The sequence below is a fragment of the Trichogramma pretiosum genome, unplaced genomic scaffold, assembly GCF_000599845.2.
Source record: "Trichogramma pretiosum strain Unisexual culture from Peru unplaced genomic scaffold, Tpre_2.0 scaffold3, whole genome shotgun sequence".
Classification (NCBI taxonomy): domain Eukaryota; kingdom Metazoa; phylum Arthropoda; class Insecta; order Hymenoptera; family Trichogrammatidae; genus Trichogramma; species Trichogramma pretiosum.
In genome coordinates, this window is record NW_019641698.1 from 2,160,846 (window position 1) to 2,179,992 (window position 19,147).

The following is a 19,147-nucleotide window of genomic DNA, read 5'->3' on the forward strand; positions in this document are numbered from 1 at the left end:
GAGCGTCGTCCACCACTTTGTGCGCCGGCGAGGCGCCAGGTGGCGGCACTTTTCAATCGACTCGGTTTTGCCGGTGACCCTAGGCGACTTGTGCTGTGCCGCTGCTTCAATTGCTTCTTACCGATTTAAATGCTTCCATCGACTCAGCCCTGACGCTCGAATGTATTATTCAGTGGTCAGTTATTATTAATGTTGAGCGTAGCCGAGTCGTTCTTCCTTGCGACTTCATGGATTAATACAACTTTTGTGTCAACGATATCTAATACAAGGCTTCAACGATCATTGTGAATATTTAGGAGTGAATTCTTTAAATTCCAAGAAAGGCTTGATTACATTTATAATCATGACTTTTTAGCTGCTTATGTGATTTTATGATTCATTATTATTTTACGTGTTTTCGTTTGTTGTGTCACTGCCTGTAGAAAACGCGAAAATAATTAAAACTAACACCGTAGTTCCTTTCATTTGACTAAATTCTATCTGTAGCCACTATCAGTTGGCCATGAACTACTGCCAATTTCAGTTGTCAGTGGGATAAATATGATAAATATCTCCTTCGCGACCTGTTCTCAAATCAAAATTTTTTTTTCTTATTCACTATTTTTGTGAATAGCTAATATTATTCCTATACACATAGACTTTATTCTACACATCATAAATGAGTTTTTTGTAAAATTGGTCCCATTCAAAAGTTTGCAAAAATTGTTTAACAATGATAAATGGGTTGTCAACTTTTATGAAAATAATTTCAATTACCTCGTTTGACAGTCATTTTGTCTTTTCCAATCCCGAGAAGGTGATGTTTCAGAACCAAAGTACTCGAATTTCACCCACAGAATGTTTAAATTTTAATTACAGCTTCGCTATAACATAAGTTGTACACGAAAATCGTGTCCCCTCCGTGATCGATGAATTCTCAAGCTGAACATTTTGTTTTTTTTTGCAGCATAAAAATGTTTTTTTTTACAAACAATTTTTGTGGGTGATCGGTGAAAAACTTTTTAGGGAAGAGCGGGGTGTGTTGGCATGTGAGGTAAGTTGGCAAAAGTGCATATTTCTCCATATCACTAACTTGTATAGAGATAATACTATCAGTAGTACTAGCACCATAATATGTATTATTTTAACCCATTAACGCGCAAAAGTGCAATTTTGTGCATGAATTTTCCGTTGTAAAAAAATTATGGATAAAGTTAAAATATTTTCTTGAAAATCCATACCCAGGGGTTTTTGGGTATGCTCTTTTAGTATCCGGTGTTATTTTTGCGATAAATAAACATTATCATCGTTTATTTTGCCATTAAAAACAAAAAACGTGATTTTTTGACTCAAAATTTTTTTTCAAAGTCGATTTTCTACCTTGCCTTGCCTTCGGAGGGTTCCCATAACACCAGAAATCGTGCACTTTTTCTCTGAACCTTCAAAAAATGCGCTGCCGCGATTTTTATCTTGCCCCTATATTTCTAAAATGGCGAATTTATACCGAGCAGCGGTATAAAAATTCACTCATTTTTTACTCAGAACCTATTTTACATGCGCTAAATATGAACTCAAAAGTACAATTTGGAGTGTAAAAACTTATTTGAAATCGTTTAGAGAATACGTGTGAATTTTTTCAGAATTTTTCAGACCACTTTGAAAATTTTGCAAAATACGACCATTTCCCGGCCTGTCGAAAAAATCCAAAATGTTCCAAAAAAAATCTGAAAAATTTTGAAAAAATTATTAAAAAATTCTAAAAAAAATTCACATGTATTCTTTGAACAAATTTGAACACTTTTCATTGTATGACTTTCTTTTATAAAGTCAATAATTTACAAATAAAAAATAAGGCAATTTTCATATCGCTGCTCGGTATAAATTCGCCATTTTAGAAATATAGGGGCAAGATAAAAATCGCGGCAGCGCATTTTTCGAAGGTTCAGAGAAAAAGTGCACGATTTCTGGTGTTATGGGAACCCTCCGAAGGCAAGGCAAGGTAAAAAATCGACTTTGAAAAAAAATTTCGAGTCAAAAAATCACGTTTTTTGTTTTTAATGGCAAAATAAACGATGATAATGTTTATTTATCGCAAAAATAACACCGGATACTGAAAGAGCATACTCAAAAACCCCTGGGTATAGATTTTCAAGAAAATATTTTAACTTTATTTATAATTTTTTTACAACGGAAAATTCATGCACAAAATTGCACTTTTGCGCGTTAATGGGTTAATGTAACGGCACTATCTCGGTTCAAGTCATTGATAAGGAGAAATTTATAATTTTTCGTAACCTAATAACAGTGATATTTTTCCCTCTGTGATCGTCCTCTTTTTGACACAATTTTTATATAGCCAATAAGAAAGGAATATTCGATGAAAAAGCAAAGGAAAAAACAAAGAAGTTACAGGGGTGAAAAAAAATTAAATATCATATACAAGACTATAAGCTTTTTTCATTTAGTAATATTTTTTTATCTACTCAAAAGACATGTTTTTAAGAGGATATCCTCTTTTCATTCAATTAGCTAAAATTCACCAAAATTTCAGTAATTTGTCAAATTGATTTGTATTATATGACAACGCATATCAGGGCTTTTACGGTGAGATTGCATGAGAAGTAACAACGAATAGTGGTGGCACATTTTGAATAATCATTGAATAATCGAATTTTTCAAAATATTTAACTATAAAGATCTATTAACTCAATGTTACTTGGAGTTTTTTGAGAGTACTTAGTATTAGGGAGATAATAAAATTTCTCGAAGAAACCGTTGCCAAATTAGAATATTCAACTAATTTTAATATTGTGAGAAAAATGTATGAACAGATAAATCGGGTAACTTATAGTTGTAAATAAAAGAATCATAAACGATTATGACATAGATCCTCGATATGAAAGATCACGTTTATAGTAACAACAACAAATTAGCTTGAATGTTATTATAATACCAAAAGATAAATTTTACTTATTCAATTTTCATGACACTAAATAGACTGATTCATCGTTTAATTTAGGCGCCAAAATGGATAAACACAACACATTTTGGAATGAATAATAAAATTGTTTATTAGATACGTTCACAAGGATCTATTTAATCAATTTTGTCTGTCAGGGTTGATTTGGAAGTACAGGCATCTCTCGTTATACGCGGATAAGTTTTCCTCATACGTGGTTGAAGATGGACAACATCTTTTGGATAACATTGTATTTTTTTCATAACCTTGTATGGCTAGAAAAACTCGAAAAATTGTTTCAAATGTTGTAAGAACAATGTATAACGAGATACAGTCAAACCCCGTTATCCGCGGGTACCTAAATTGTAAACAATATGATAATAAACGATTTTTACACGTTCCTGGTACACCGATCATGTTTATAGTAAAGATAAATTAGTTTGAATGTTGTCTTACCTGATGAAACAAGGCAGAACACCAAAAGATACATTTTACTCATTTAATACCCGTAGCACCAAATAGAAAGATCCATTGTTCAATTAAGGCATCGAATTGGATAAAAGTGAGTAGAAATCGGAAGAGATTGTCTCGAAAAATAATTTAAACAAAAGTAACATTGTCGTTTTGAATAAACAACAACACGTTTGTGATATTTGCCAGGACGCACTAGAATCCATCATGACAACACACAGAGACACAATTCATAATGATCTGAAAGTTTTCACATGTGACGAGTGTGGAAAAAAATTTGAGTTCCGAAGTCATTTGTGTAGACATCAATTATCAGAACACAAAAGCCGCAAAGATTTTGCATGCGACCAGTGTGAGAAGAAATTTGTGAAAAAATCGAGTTTGCTTATGCACCAAAAATTAGTTCACAAAAATGGCGAAGATTACTCTTGCAACAAGTGCGAGAGAAAATTTGAAAAAAAATCAAATTTACTCAAGCACAAAAGAATATTTCACGAAGTTTTCAAAAATTACTTATGCGAATTGTGCGCGAAGAGATTTGATAATAAACACAAGTTGCTCTTGCACATAAAAGCAGTGCACACTCGGTGCGAAAAGAAAAGGGGACAAACGTCAAAGTTAATAGGACACAAAAAGACAATACAAGGAAGTCGCAAAGATTTCACATGTGACTATTGCGGGAAGAAATTAGGGAAAAAATCAGACTTGTTGAGGCACCAAAAGACAGCACACGAAAGTCGCAAAGATTACGCATGTGGCAAATGCGAGAAGAAATTTAAAGACAATAGTATATTTCTCAACGGGTGCACATATGGTTTTTTAGCAAAACGAGGGATTATAGCACGAGCCGAAGGCGAGTGCTGTAACGAGTTTTGTTAAAAAACCATATCTGCACCAGTTTGAGATACTATTTTTTCCTACGAGAGCCTAAAATTAGCGGCAAAGTTGCGTATTTTAGGTTAGAGTGGGAAAAAAGGTATTTGTTAAATCACCAAAAATCAGTTCATGAAGGTCGCAAAGATTACCCATGTGACCATTGCGAGAAAAAATTCGGAGATCGAAGTAATTTGAACAAACACCTAAAAACTGTCCACGAAGGTCGCAAAGATTACGCATGCGACAGGTGCGAAAAGAAATTTGGGGAACGAGCCACTTTGATGCAACATCAAAAAACTGTCCACGAAGGTCGCAAAGATTACCCATGCGACAGGTGCGAAAAGAAATTCGGGGATCGAGCCACTTTGATGAAACATCAAAAAACTGTCCACGAAGGTCGCAAAGATTACCCATGTGACATGTGCGAAAAAAAATTTGGGCTTAAATCGAATTTGCTTTTGCACCAAAAGACAGTCCATGAAGGTCGCAAAGATTACTTATGTGATAATTGTGGGAAGAAATTTGGACAAAAAAGTCAGTTGCTCATCCACCAAAAGTTAGTACACGAAGGTTACAAAGATTACGCATGCAACAAATGTGAGTTGAAATTTGGATACAAATCGAATTTGCTTTTACACCAAAAGATAATCCATGAGGGTCGTAAAGATTACAATTGCAACCAGTGCGAGAAGAAATTTGGAAAAAAATATAATTTACTTACTCACCAAAAGGCAGTTCATGAAGATCGGAAAGATTACACATGCGACAAGGGCGAAAAGAAATTTACACAAAAAGGGAATTTGCTTTTACATCAAAAGACAGTCCACGAGGGTCGTAAAGATTACAATTGCAACCAGTGCGAGAAGAAATTTGGAAAAAAAGATCTTTTGCTGAGGCATCAAATGAAAGTTCATTGGATAATTCTCGAAATGTGTTAAAATTATGTAGGCTGTTTTCGCGTAATATTAAATAAAACTTTTCGTGCATTTTCAGTTAACGATCAGCTGAAAAATTTTTAGCGTCTTGTTTGCAGCTGTGATTGAGACGTGCGTCTCAATGGCTACTGAATTTTTTTATAAATATTATTTTGATAATAGTAGCCGGCCAACACGTCTGTCGTGCTGACCGGTTGCTTGACTGTTCGCTCGCGCGTTGATTCTTGTGTGCGTATGTGAGTCCCTTCGAGTAACCGTCGGCGTAGCATTGTCGTTCGATCTGTTTGTTTGTGTTGTGTGCGTTCCAGTATGCGTTTGCTTATTCACATTCGTACAAACGCGTGTGAATACGAGCTGTGCATCTGTAACAGTTGTGCAATTTTGTGTAAAATCGTTCAGCGTGCTCAACGTCGGATGTTGCCGAGAGAATTTAGAACTCGGTTTAAAAAGTTACAATGCCGTCTCTGACGGCCAGAGGTGCTGCGCTGTGCCCACCGCATTCGTATACATGAGTATGCTGCAGCATGGTGGTGATGAGTCGTGATTCGTATGTGTGTGTTTGCGTGTATTTGTGTGCATCGAAGCAGCCGCCAACTGCTCAATCTCGTGTAGGCGTTCGGCGTGTCATGTGTTATATAGCGCGATGGTGAGTTACGAGTTAACGAGTCTAAATTTCGCATTTAGAACTTAATTTAAAATGTTGACAGTGCTCTTCGGTGTTCGCGCGATTACTCTTGTTACTTCTGCAAGAGTTTATCCGTACGACAGTAGCGATCTAAGACAGCAAAAGATAGATAAATAGATCGCTGCTGCGACAAAACCTTTTGCTCGGACGGTAAAATTATTTAGCCGCGGCGACAAAAATATTGGCTGCAACAGCAAAATATTTTTTACTGATTTACTGTCCACTTTCGCTGAACTTACGTATACCTTTTTTTCAGTCTGCAGTACGTAGTGGTAACTTAATATGATAGTTGCAATAACAAAATTCGTTATTGTTACCACAACCAAAATTGTTTAGTTACGACAACTATTTTCTCGGTTAGGACAACAAAAGTCCATTTTGTTGTAGCAACAGGGAAAATAGTTGTCGTAACTAAAATATTTCGGTTGTGGTAACAAAAACGAATTTTGTTGTTATAACTAACATTTTCGTACCGTTTACTGAGCTTTTTTTTTCGTGTAACCGACGGGGTGCGTCGGGGTAAGATAAGAGGTTACAAAAGATAATGTTTTCTAAGCGAGCACAAGTTCTTTATTGAGTCAAGGAAGTTCCTAATCAAGCCAAAAATATGTTAACAACTTTTAGAGTTGTTAGTTTCTGTGGTGATCCGAGAGTCATGCACAATTGTGTACTGCGATATACGTAGGCATTTGTGTGCCATTAGCTTCATTCGCTTAGACGCATTGATAACATGTGCTTCGTACGAAAATACCTTTCTCTTTATTTTATTCAGATTTTTCAGACGATTTTCTTAGTTTTAGCGTCAAAACCCTACATTTTTAACCAAAATTATTCGTTCCAACAAACGACTTTTTCAACTGCTTCGAAAAGGTCCGTTTGGCCTTCGCGTCGGAGTCTGCGTTTAGCGCAATCGTGTCTATGCTGCCGCTGCGGTGGCGGATGTTTACGGGAAATACATACTTAACTGGCCTCTGGCCAGACATTTCTGAAATTCTGCTAGGAAGTCAGTGGGGTTTTGGGCGATGCTCGGCCGGCGACTTCCGCGGATCTATCACGTGGTGATTTTTGCTCGCTGCGCACGGGGCCACCATTCGGGGTATGATGTGCGGAAGCTCAGAATTTCGCAATAGTCCGAGCCTGCGTGTCGTGCGCGCGCGAGAAGCTTATGTGCCTAGCTGCGTACTAGCATAAGCTATATAATACCGAGTGCAAATGTTTCGAGGCATATCGGCGAGAATTGCAAATATGCCGGCTGCTGCTGTGCCATGTTGTATATACGAGTGTATGTGTGTGTGTGTGTGCGCGCGCGCGCGAGTTTACCGAGATCGATTGCATTGCTTTTCCTACACTGTACAGTACAGCCAAATGCATACATGGGGAAATCCGCTTAATCGTTAATATTCTATAAACTTGCTGCTTAAATTGTGTATAAATAATTGAAATGCAACTTCTAACGAATTCCACAAAACTTTTTCCATTTTTCGAAACAATTTGAAATTGTAAGCAAACACGAATTCGTACGAAGATGCGGTTTATATTGTTTTTCATGATTTTTGAATTTCAGATCATTCATTTTTAATTTTCGTGTTCACTTTACTCAAGAGCTCATCATCTGTAAGCCCTCAAAATAAAGCATTTTCTGCAAGCGTCTGGAAGCAAATGCAGTTATTTTAATAAGTGTTTCATATTTTTTTGCCAAACTTACAGAAAGCGATCTTTGAAGAAAAATGATTGCGAATGAGTGAAATATTAGTAAATCCGTAAATTGTCCCATATACAGATCTACTGTGCACATATGTGTGAGCGTAGCTCACAGACATATTTAAAGCTCGTGTGCGCGGGTGGGTGGGCCAAAGCAAGAGAAAGAGAGAGAGAGAGAGAGAGAGAGATGCTATTTCGGTTTATCGGCATGCAGCGGCGATTTTGGCTCTATTTAACATTTTGCCGAGGCGCGCGAGTACGAAATTACGCGATTGAAATGTTTTCACTGCTACCATTGCTATATAAGCGCTATATACATACGCGAGTTGCGGCGTACTACACATACTAGGCACATGCATATGTAGTCAATTTTCATATCGATTGTTTTATCGCGAAAATTTCATTTGCAGCTGCAAAAGTCAAGAGTGGAGATCGACGTAATAACGCGTTTCGTGACCCAACTCCGAATGCAACGTTCATTTCCATAGCAGCTGTAAGTATCTCTGGTATTTGAAAAATCATGTATCTAAAGGATTCGAATTTTAGCTGCATGATGTAATTTCGTCCATAAGCTCGAGAATGTATCAGCGGGGAGGTTAGCACCCCAATCGTCGCACATCTCTGCGCGGACATATCGAGTCTTCCGTACATTCGATCGCGCAGAGACGTAATCTTGTTGTCCCTCATTCATAAATGGTAAAGAGTCAATTCAAAGCTGAGACGGTGAAACGGAAGGAAGCTCGATCGAATCCGCTTTTTCTTGTCAATTATCATGGGTGTAAGTCGAGACGACGACGTCAACAGGGGACGTTCGTTTATTCTATTACCGACGAACGTTTACCTATGCAACATAGGCCCGATCGAACTACATCACTGTGGGGAAGGTCGACGTCGGTTTGCAGGATCGAGCTTGCAATATAATATGCATCAAGTGAGTTATTGAACGATACGAAGTGATGGACTATCAAACGTACAGACGTCGCAGGCTTGCAGAAAATCAAGCCCGAGCGCAAACGGCGGAAATTTGAATTGCAGCTACGCGCGTGCAGTCGGATAGAATTACACCTCCTCGTTAGGCGTCTCTCTTACTCTCGACAATCGTACGCACAGTTCGCATTTCTATTCGCGCAACTGATAAGTCATATATATGAAGACACAACTGCGCATGGCGGATCGCTCGCGCACTATATCCAATTCTCGTTCGATCGTTCGGCGACGAAGCGACGATTGACAACTGTAATTATCGAATAAAACGAGTGACCCTGAAAACTTGGAAACAGAATTTTGAAAAAAGGGAAAAAGGATTAGAAAAAAAGTTAACAATACATAAAAATATAACATAAAAATCAAAAACTTTTCAACTTCTGTACTTTTTTCGTAAAATTTATTCAAAATAGATGAGACTAAATATTCTTATTTATTTTTAGCTCTTCTTTTCGAATCTACCGTAAAAATTGCGATTTATTTAATTTTTTAAAAAGTTGACAATTTAGAGTTGAAATACAGGGTAAATTGTTACTTTTTTCCGTTATAATCTCACGTATATAATATAGGCTTATGCTAAAAGTTAAGAGGATTAGTTCGTCAAAATTTAAAATTAGGACATCTAAAGTACCTCCTTTTTTCAAAAGTTTTCAAAAATGTTCGTGAATTTTTTTCACCTATAATAAACTTTTAAAAAAAAAAGATGCAGCAAAAAAGGTTTAGAATTGATCAAAATTCACGCGTAAATTTTTTCAGAGTTTTTCCAGCGATTTTTTAATAGGGCCATTTTTTTTTAAATATGAAAGTTCTGAAAAATCTATACGTGTGTTTTTATCAATTCAAAGTACACCGTCAAACGCATCAATTATATCTGGAATTTTACATCTTTTGTGTGCGCATGCACGTATTATTGTAGTAAGTAATCATGTAAGATTATAAGATGCAATCACTCGGTATGATTTGTTAAAAACTATTTTTCCGTTAGATTTCTGATAAGACGCATTCTTCATTACCGACCCTAGGTCACTCAAGCTACTGAAAATATTCACCAGAGTATTTTTCGCAGATTTTGAAAACACGTATGACAATAAGTTCAGGAATGTATATAATTATTATTACGTACGATTTCAATCTTGCTAATTCGCAGGCTATATGAAAGGGCAACAATTAAGGGTGCAAATAAAAGACACTGTTTATTACTGTATTAACTAATAAAAAGTTTAAGGCAAATAATTATGCGAAAACTGTAATACTAGGTATAACGAGATGTTGGCACTGCGCATAATTCAGATAGAATCATGTAAGCTTGCTTGTCGAGCAATCATCGGTGGGCTAACACATCTCCACTCCTGTGCGGTAAAATAAGAATTCAATTCCGCACACATAAGACATGGATTTTTCAACATTAAGATTTAAAAGATATTCAAGATAATTTTTTTTCTCTGACACGGTACGTTACGTTTTGTTGTTTGACAAAAATCGAATTTGTACACATATATTATAAAATTGTCAAAACTTTTATACACTTTTATGACCGAAAATGAAAGGTCGGATTTTGGATACTCAATTTTCTCAGAGATTGAGTTTGACATTTGACAGTTGAGTTTTTAAAAAAAAATACAGCTTTAATTTCATTTATTTCGTTTTATGTATTTGGACTGAATAATTTTTCGGAAATACCGTTCCTGATGTACATATACATACTCTTCAGTTTTTTGGGTAAATTGTCTGGGCCATGACCGTCGCTGGACTCGGAGACAACGTTCTGCGCCACTGTGGTAGTTCACTCACGATGTCACTCCGGTAGCAGGCACATTCTAATTTTTTTTTTCACACCTTCACTTTTTTTTGGTGAAAGTAGTCGGATGGCGCATGCGCGATGCTTCAAAAACAAGGTGAAAGTGCTCTGTAAAGGGGCCCCAACGTATGCAATAGTCAGTTACAACGCTGCAACGTGGACGAAGAAATATCGTATCGAATGCAGCATGTTTTTCGTGAAAATAATAAGAAATAAATACTTTAAATTGCAAGTGACTGTGTATCGTGCCAAAAGATGTCCACGTTCAACGACGAAATCGATTTCCAAGACTTGGCCCATCTCGAGCTACAACAATTAGAAGAATCGAAGTTCTTGTTGAAGTGCTTACGAGAAAAAGTGAACTGGGATGACGCAGACGTGCGACGAGAATTTCTCTGCCAACTCGATCCTGTGATCGGAGATTGGGAGGGCCGATATCCAGACCTCGGAGAGGTTTTCCCGCCCGAAGAGATCGAGCGTCTTCTCTCCGATTGCGCGACGAAGAAGGACAAAGAAGATGTGGTAGGAGAACGATTCGTCAAATTTGTGGCTCACAGCGGCTACAAACTCCAGCCCAACGTCGACGACGACGGCAAGCCAATTTTGCGCCGCACCACACCGGTACACGAGGCAGCCGAAAACTTCCTCTACGACAGGAATAAACTGATCCCCGACCTTTGTAAAATTTACGATTACGTGAATTATATCGACGAAGGTGGATACACGCATTTCCACGCGGCCTGCAACTACGGCAATGAAGACGCCGTCAAGAAATTTCTGGCGCTCGGCCAGGATCCCAATTGCCGCGTGACAGAAACTGGCGATTCGCCGCTATTTTTGGCTTGCGTGTTCACCCAACAGGACGTGGCCGAAACGCTGCTGAGACACGGTGCCGATCCCAATTCGGCTAACAAGAAGGGAATGACTCCTCTGCAACGCATTTGCTGCTGTCTGATCGACTTTGACTTTTTACAGTTTTTCTTCCGGATCAACGACGAATTGAATCAGTCGGTGAACATCAACGCCGTGGATGGCACGGGTAATACAGCGTTGCATTTTGCTATTGGCTTCGGGTACTACGACCCGAAGGTAGGCGAATTAATGCTGAGAAGAGGCGCCGATCCAAACCAGGCCAATGACGAGGGACTAACTCCTCTGCACAATCTATGCAATAATGACTACGACTACGAGACATTGAAGCGATTCTTCGACATCAGCAACGAACTAAGTCGGCCGGTGCGGGTCAACTTTCGGGACAATTCGGGCCGGACACCGTTGCAATGGGCCGTGGCGAATCATTTACCGGATATGGTCAAAGTTTTGTTAGATAACGGCGCCGATCTATCTGGCTTCGTTTATCCAGCGGAGATTCACTTCAACCACGCTCCCTATTGGTTGCCATTTTTTGGTACTCCAATCGATGTTAAATCGAGACGAGCGTCCGGTGCCTTGCTCGTCGTCGAACGTCTTGAGAGAAGTGGATACGAACTGGACCAAAGCGAGGCCTTGATGATCATGAAATGGTTTGCCAAAAACGGATTGTTCGAGAAGTCGGCAGATCTCGAAAAACGTTTGTTAGATGACGAGAACTTTGAGGTAAGAGTGAAGGAGATAATGGTAAAACCAGACCTATCGCTTTACGACCTAATCCTATTATCACCGAAAGAGGCGAAAAAGCAAATCACGTATACGGACTTCTTCGGATTTATGCGCGTGAACATATCGCGGTTTGACGAAGTTAGTAACATATTTGAAGTAGAGACTTGTGCCGTGTATCTGTGCGAAAAAATATCGAGGCGATTTTTCCAGTCCTGGGCGTTGGACCCTTTCGTGCAGTTGACGCACTATCGGCTGCCGATTCTCTGCTGCGAAATGATCATCGACAATCTGAAGAACGAGGATTTGTATCACATTTTCTTGGCGGCTTGGGACCAAAGTAGCGAGAACAGTAGTAAAGATACAACGGTAAATGTGATAAAATGTAATAGCAACAAAAGTTTGAGGGTCAGTGAGGGCTGAAAAAACTCCAAAAAAAGTTAAAACTTTGACTGAAGCGACTGAAGATCAAAGCTCGGGGTGCGGATATTTATTTATTCATTTTTTAATGTCTAATGTTTTTAAATGTCACAGATGTTCTATACCATTCAAAATTATACATAAAAATAAAATTGAAAAAATCAATCTGATTATTTATTTATTTTTGTTTACGTAAGTGTGTACCTCACAATCTTGGCTGTTTCGTTCATCTGAAACTATATGCGACTTATAAAATATCACTTGATATAAAATCTTTCATACGGTCTTTTTTTGCGAATATATACAGTAGCAGGGCCCCTGTGAGCCAGATAAACTTGCTCTTGGTTTCAAAATTAAAAAAATATTGTCAAATTTGGCCATTCACCCGCCTATATTTGACTGATTAACCGTACTTGAACGTTATGTCGTGTTACGTAACTTTACGGAAATTATTATCTAAACAGTTAGTACATAAAATTGTTGATATCAAGATTCTTAAATGCATATTATGCCGGTTCAATTTTGGACATCGAAATAACGTTGTTGATACGTTGATACTTGAAAAAAATATTTCAGAAAAATTTTAATTTTAATACATTATTTTAATAAAATAAATGTAATTTAATAAAATTAACTCGCTCGTAGGTCGGGTTAATGAGCACTGTAGCCATCAATAGCGCCATTGTCCTTACCTTCCAAAATTACAAATAAGCAGAATATACTATCGAATCAATTAAAAAAAAAAATAATAAACGTTTTACAAATCAATCAATGCGAGTATTTCGCGATTTGAACTTATTTTACTTTCTCTAGAATTTTGTACCGAGTGCAGCTCATAATTGTCTTTATAAACGGTATAACATGCATACACTTGCATAGTCGCCGCAGCTGCGTTTGTCGCTTCACCTTGTAATGTTTCCTCATCACTTGGGCGTTACGAAATTATTTACAGCGTGTATTTATGTACGTGTAGACAGCGGTCGAACGATTTCGAGGAAGACGGTGCGCGACAGAATTCAAATTTTTCGCCGGAACACGCCTCGATGGGGACCATTCTAATATCGTATAAAGAAATAAATAGTCACTCGATTGGTATATATAGGTTTACGAACGCGAGACGTGCACATACGAGCTCGCCACACCATCGTGGCGCAATGTAATTTCAAAACATTCGGCCAAACTCTCACGCAACTCATTACCGGAAATCGATCAGGTGCAAGACGACAAAAGCAAAAGATTGCAAAGAACGATTCCGTGTATGAATTTCGCACGTCGATTAATACGCTGAAATTCGTTTGCAGCGATTGTTGTTTTCTTTTATTTTTGCGGGCGTTTGAATCGATCGGTGAACGTCGAGTATCGCCACCGCCGTAAACCAATCGAGCAATGATCGGCGCGAGCAAGCTAGAAAACCCAATCGCAACAGGCATAGAGAAGAAAACGAGTGTTGAACTATAGATCCATTTCCATGGCAGAGGTATGGACACGAGTACGTCTATAAAGCATACCAAAATTTATAGCACAGATATGGCTTAACAAAGAAGTGGCTACATACAGCAAGTGAGGGAATGTTTATAAACGAAAGTGAGATGAAAAATTCATTCGATACTCGATGTTGCTACTGACGCTAGTTACAGCATTGCATGTTTCCTTGGCTCTAGCTCGTCAGCTGACGTAGAGGCTTGTGTACCAGCCAAACGAATTTTGATCCCAAACGCGAAGTGATCATCATCGAGCAAATTGTAACGAGATGCTAGCGTGGCTCGCAAAATTCCGCGCGCAGTTCCACGAGCTGTTTTATATACGCACGCGGCTCGAGCACGAATTTTGCAATTTTAGAGAAAATCAAAGCGAGAGAGAGAGAGAATCGTTTGAAGTGTATGTTTTACAAAGTGTGTACACACGCACAAAATGGTAAATTTGTTCAAACGATGGATGATATGCAATGGAGTATTTTCGAGCAATTATATACAGGTATATGCTGCCACTGTAGCGAGGGGTTGCTTTCAACTGCGCTCCTTTGTTCGAGCAAGCCTATCACAGTTTACAATAAACAAAATAAAAGAAAAATAAACAAAAAGTTGAACCACGAATTCTCTCTATGCAGCATAGGGTGGATCTATTCGATCGTATAAATAGTATCCACGTATCTTTGGAGAAATTGACTGAACGCTTCTCGGCTTGGAGACAGTTTTTAAGGTCGACCTTCATTCAAAAATGTATAAAAACTGTCATCTCAGTGCACTTTGATTATTCAAGATATAAGCAATAATGCACCCAAAAGTTACAGACCAATCGATGAAAAACTTTTCAAGTTATCGTATACGACGGCGAAACATTCGGAAATTAAGGAAAGCAGCCATGAGACGACTCGGCCACGCTCGGCTTAATTATATACCACACCTGCTTCTCCTCTCTGCGTCTCTCTGCTTCTCTCTCTCTCTCTCTCTCTCTCTCTCTCTCTCTGGAGAAGGAGCGTTTTAAATTATACGCGTTACTACTCGTTGTACGCGTCTTTTTTTAAAAGCCAACTCCCTTTCGTAGAGTACAGGAGAGAAATGCAGCGGTGCGCACGCGGCTTACGTAAAAGTAAGAACAGGCCAAAGACAGGCTAAAGAAGCTCGCAGTACACAGCAGGATGTATATAGATGTATATGGGCTATATGGTATGCAGGATCCGCGGCAGGTACAGGGTATATGTATATTACTATGTATACATTGTACGCGCGTGTAAGCGAGCTCGGGATTCATCGCTAGAGCTAAGATTCACTCGGGGCGGTTGTTGCTGTGCCAGTATCTCTGGGTGCGCTGCGCTACGCGGGGTTGGCGTCTATATACGCGCGCATCGCCAGGTATTAAAATATTGCAAGGGAAATTCTTCGCCCGAGTGAAAGACGAGCGCAGTAGCAGCAGAAGCTGCAGTACCAGTGGCAGGGAAGAGAGAGAGAGAGAGATTAAAAAAGAGGTCCGTTATGTGCTACCGAGGCAGGCAATGTATATAGTTCGGGCAAAAGAACTAGAATAAGCTGCTCCTTTTCTCTCTCTCTCTCTCTCTCTCTCTCTCTCTCGTCTCTCGACGGTAGATAGGGAGAGGCGCGATAGAATGCCTAAAGCTGCAGCAGCAGCTAGAGCTTTCGCAGCGTATATGGGCAAATCCAAAAAACGTTGCAGGCGTTCTGGCCTTTGTCACGTTGCCATGATGCAGCTCATGTTCGGTCGATTTTTCAGTGTCTTAATAAGTTAGGGCAGGCTAGCATACGTTAGAATACATATTTGTAGAAAAAACTGATTTTTTCTAAATTCATACTTGAGTATATCTGTGGTGGAAAGGCATAACGACTTAAGTCCATTTTTTTGGAAATCGATATTATGATGAAAAACACCTATATTTAGTGTCTACTTTAAGGTACAAAGGTCAGAATAGACGAATATAGCTTCTATCGTTAGTTTCAGCATTGTGCATAACGACTTAAGTCCATTTCGTGAAAACTGGGGAAAGGCAAAACGACTTAAGTCCACCTTTGTGAGCTCCAAAATATTATAGAGAGTCTACTTTGATTTGAAAATGAAAGAAAATGATATTCAAACATATAAATAGCTCTCACATTCTTCGAATGTTGTGAATTTCACTATACAATTGGTACATTTAATACGCGAGGGGTCATTTTCGCGATTTTCAGTTTGGCCTTTTTTCGTTGCAAGACTTGAGATCTGACACTAGTATAACGTTAAATTAGCTATTTTATCAATATAAAATCATTAAATAAGGTTATGATCACAAACTGCGCGAAATTATCGATACTGAAAAAAGTGTGACTGCCAAAAGTGGACTTAAGTGCAAAGCGTGGAAAGGCAAAACGACTTAAGTCCATATTTTTTGCTCCGTATCATCGCTATGATGCGCCTTTCAATTTCATAAGTACATAGGTCAAAAGCTACCTCATAGTAGCTTAAAACATCATAGGTTCAGACCTCAACTCGTCCGCGTCTAGTTAGGCTGGCACAATCAACTTAAAACGCGTTTTTCTCGAAAACACGAAAAATGGACTTAAGTCGTTATGCCTTTCCACCACAGATATATAATAAAAAAATCAAAATATTGATTCAGGCGTTCATTTTCCAAGTTTTATGCAATCAGCTTGAATTTTTTCCAGTGTCGTTTGTTAATCATTTTCGAAGTATTAGAGGTCGGCACTTTATGCAGCCTATGCATACAACGGGTTGTACTTGCGTTACTCAAGTTTCGTCGCTTTAATAATTGAATTAATAATAAAGAGAAAAATTAGAAAAACGTAAACCATCTTAAAATGATATATTCCTCTCTTGAATACGAAGATTTCAAGACATCACTGGCATAATTCCCTTTTTTTAAAGCTTAATTATGAGTAAAAATTTATTTTTACAATATAATAAATAATAAATAATTGTATCATTAAAAAATTCTACAATGCATAATGTAAACTTTTACTTTAACAATTTCGCGGGTAAATTACAATTATCGCTACCACTTACAAGTCGTTTACTAAAATTTGATTATGCTGCATGTTTTATTATTCTTTTTTAATGCACTTAAAAAAGTGGCAAAGTTTTTTATAAAATTTGGATCGAAATTGATCTAAAGCGGCTACGTTCTGCAGATCAGCCCATATACATCAAAAAAGCTACTGACGAGCAGAGATATTGTGATACAGCGTGTATAATATTGAAAAAGATAGTTCGTCTCTCTCTCTCTCTCGACGTCGTCCGGGGCGCGGAATATCTTTAAGAAGTGCGCGTCTGGAACGCGAGAGCGACATATTTTCATTGGATTCCTCAGCGAATACATAAGAGGACAAGAATCCGCGCGCAAGCGGGCTCTCTCTCACTCTCTTCGACTCTACTATAAGCAGCTCGACAGAGAAAAGAGTCCGTCCTTTCCTAGACTGCACACCTGGTCACCGAGGAATATAAATCCATAGTATGAAAAAAAGGCATCGTCGAACTCGAGGCAGAGCACAAATATTACATTTTAATGGCAGCGCTTGACTATAATGCAGCAGTCGTCCATCCTCTCGATTATTCCAGAAATTTCGCCGGGGAAAATTACACTTTTCTCGTTGCAACAGGTATTTTCATTCATTCGCATGGCGAGGAGAAAATCTTTTGCTGCGAGACGAGTATTGAAAAATACTTGCTTCTCTTGCACACATTGACATGTACGAGTACATTTTCACTCATCGTCTCTGTGAAAAGTGCTTCGATGTGAATTAATCACTTTTATATTGATCATTATTAAATTAGATTACTAAGCATTAAAACCGATGAAATTTAAGAAAAATTTATTGAAAATTAACAAAGAAAATATTTCAAGCTCTGGACTAGCTTGGCTAAATTTTTCGAAGAAAGTGTATCGGTTAACAAATCAAATCAACGCAAGATCATAAATTTCTATCAAATGCGTCAGCTTTGCCATATTGCTCATATCTAATTGATCTAAATGGATATTAGTCGATGCACTGCAATAACTGCCTGACTCGATTATCGAGCTCGTTCTTCGTGTTGAATATTATATAGCAGTGCAATGGCCACATCTCATTTATTTTCGTTGAAATGTTTTAACAAAACACATTTAAACTGCAATTTTCAACTGGAAATAATTTTTTATGAAACTATAAAATGAAAAAACTTAAGAACTTATTTCGATTTATCTTTTGTGATTGATTTTTTTCAAAACTTCGTTGGCCATTTAATGTTACATATATATTTTTGCTTTGTAAAAAGGGTATAGAAAATTTGATTGAATCGCAATTGTTGTTGTTGTAAGAAAGCATATTATTCGAAACATCTGGTAAAGGTATGACAATCTTCTCTCGGATGCTCCCGGCAGGTACATGTATCGCGATGTCGTGTGCTCGTGACATCGCTGCTCGGCGCACAGACAGGAGCTTGTAAAGCTCGTCAGTTTCGTCGTCGAGTTATTGAAGATAGAGAAACATATCGGAAGCCCAATGATGTACAGAGCGCATACCCTAAGACGACGATGCCGCCTCATTGGACGATTTTCCCGTCGTTTACGTGTCTGAATCCGAACGCGCCGGAGTATACCTAGACGGACATCGAGTGCATTCGTATCAGACCAATATATATATGCTGCAGCATATCGCCGCATATTATACATCGTGACTTAGACACTTGTCAAGTTATACGCGCCGATTCGCGGTATTCTCAGCATCCGTTTCGCGTTTCTACGTCGCTCTCTGCGTCATGGCTCGGAGTACGCATGGAAGATACGACGTCGGCGACGACTGAATTGTTCATCGATTCCATTCTGAAAGGTAAGCTACAAATATACATTTGTACGTATAGATTCGATGAAGTTTTTCGTGACAGCTACAGGAAAGTAAAACGATTGTTTTTAACAATTACACGATTTTATTCCATAATCATAAAACAATCTATTTTCGTTATAATAATATATTCATCGAGATATTGAAAATAACTGCGCGGTAAAAAATTCACAAAAAAGAATCATATAGGCAATATTATTATTTTTATTAATATTATTTTTATTATTATTATTATTATTGTGTATCCTTATATAATCTCCATTCATTCTCTGTCGGTTTATCTTTGAAAACTTTTGGTGATATATCGTATAAGATCGCGCTAAAAACATAACATTTCATTCGGTGATTGTACTGTATAGACGTTTTTTTTTTGTTTTCGTAGACTTTTTTTAAAGATTCACAACCTGGAGATAAAGT

The 19,147-nt window shown here is 38.1% G+C and overlaps 1 protein-coding gene across 1 annotated transcript; it reads left to right on the top strand.

The window, feature by feature from the left end:
* Positions 1-3,414: 3,414 nt before the first annotated feature.
* On the top strand, positions 3,415-5,293 carry LOC111694375 (zinc finger protein 271-like). Its single transcript, XM_023462320.1, has 4 exons — positions 3,415-3,500; positions 3,599-4,193; positions 4,382-4,671; positions 5,279-5,293. Exons 2-4 carry the CDS (start codon positions 3,617-3,619, stop codon positions 5,291-5,293), a joined length of 882 nt encoding a protein of 293 aa, XP_023318088.1. The 5' UTR covers positions 3,415-3,500; positions 3,599-3,616.
* Positions 5,294-19,147: the final 13,854 nt, after the last annotated feature.

Coding starts and splice junctions, on each gene's coding strand:
- LOC111694375 (XM_023462320.1), top strand. CDS start 3,617: ATGACAACACACAGAGACACAATTCATAATGATCTGAAAGTTTTCACA. Junction 4,194..4,381: donor CGAGAAGAAATTTAAAGACA/ATAGTATATTTC, acceptor TAGAGTGGGAAA/AAAGGTATTTGTTAAATCAC.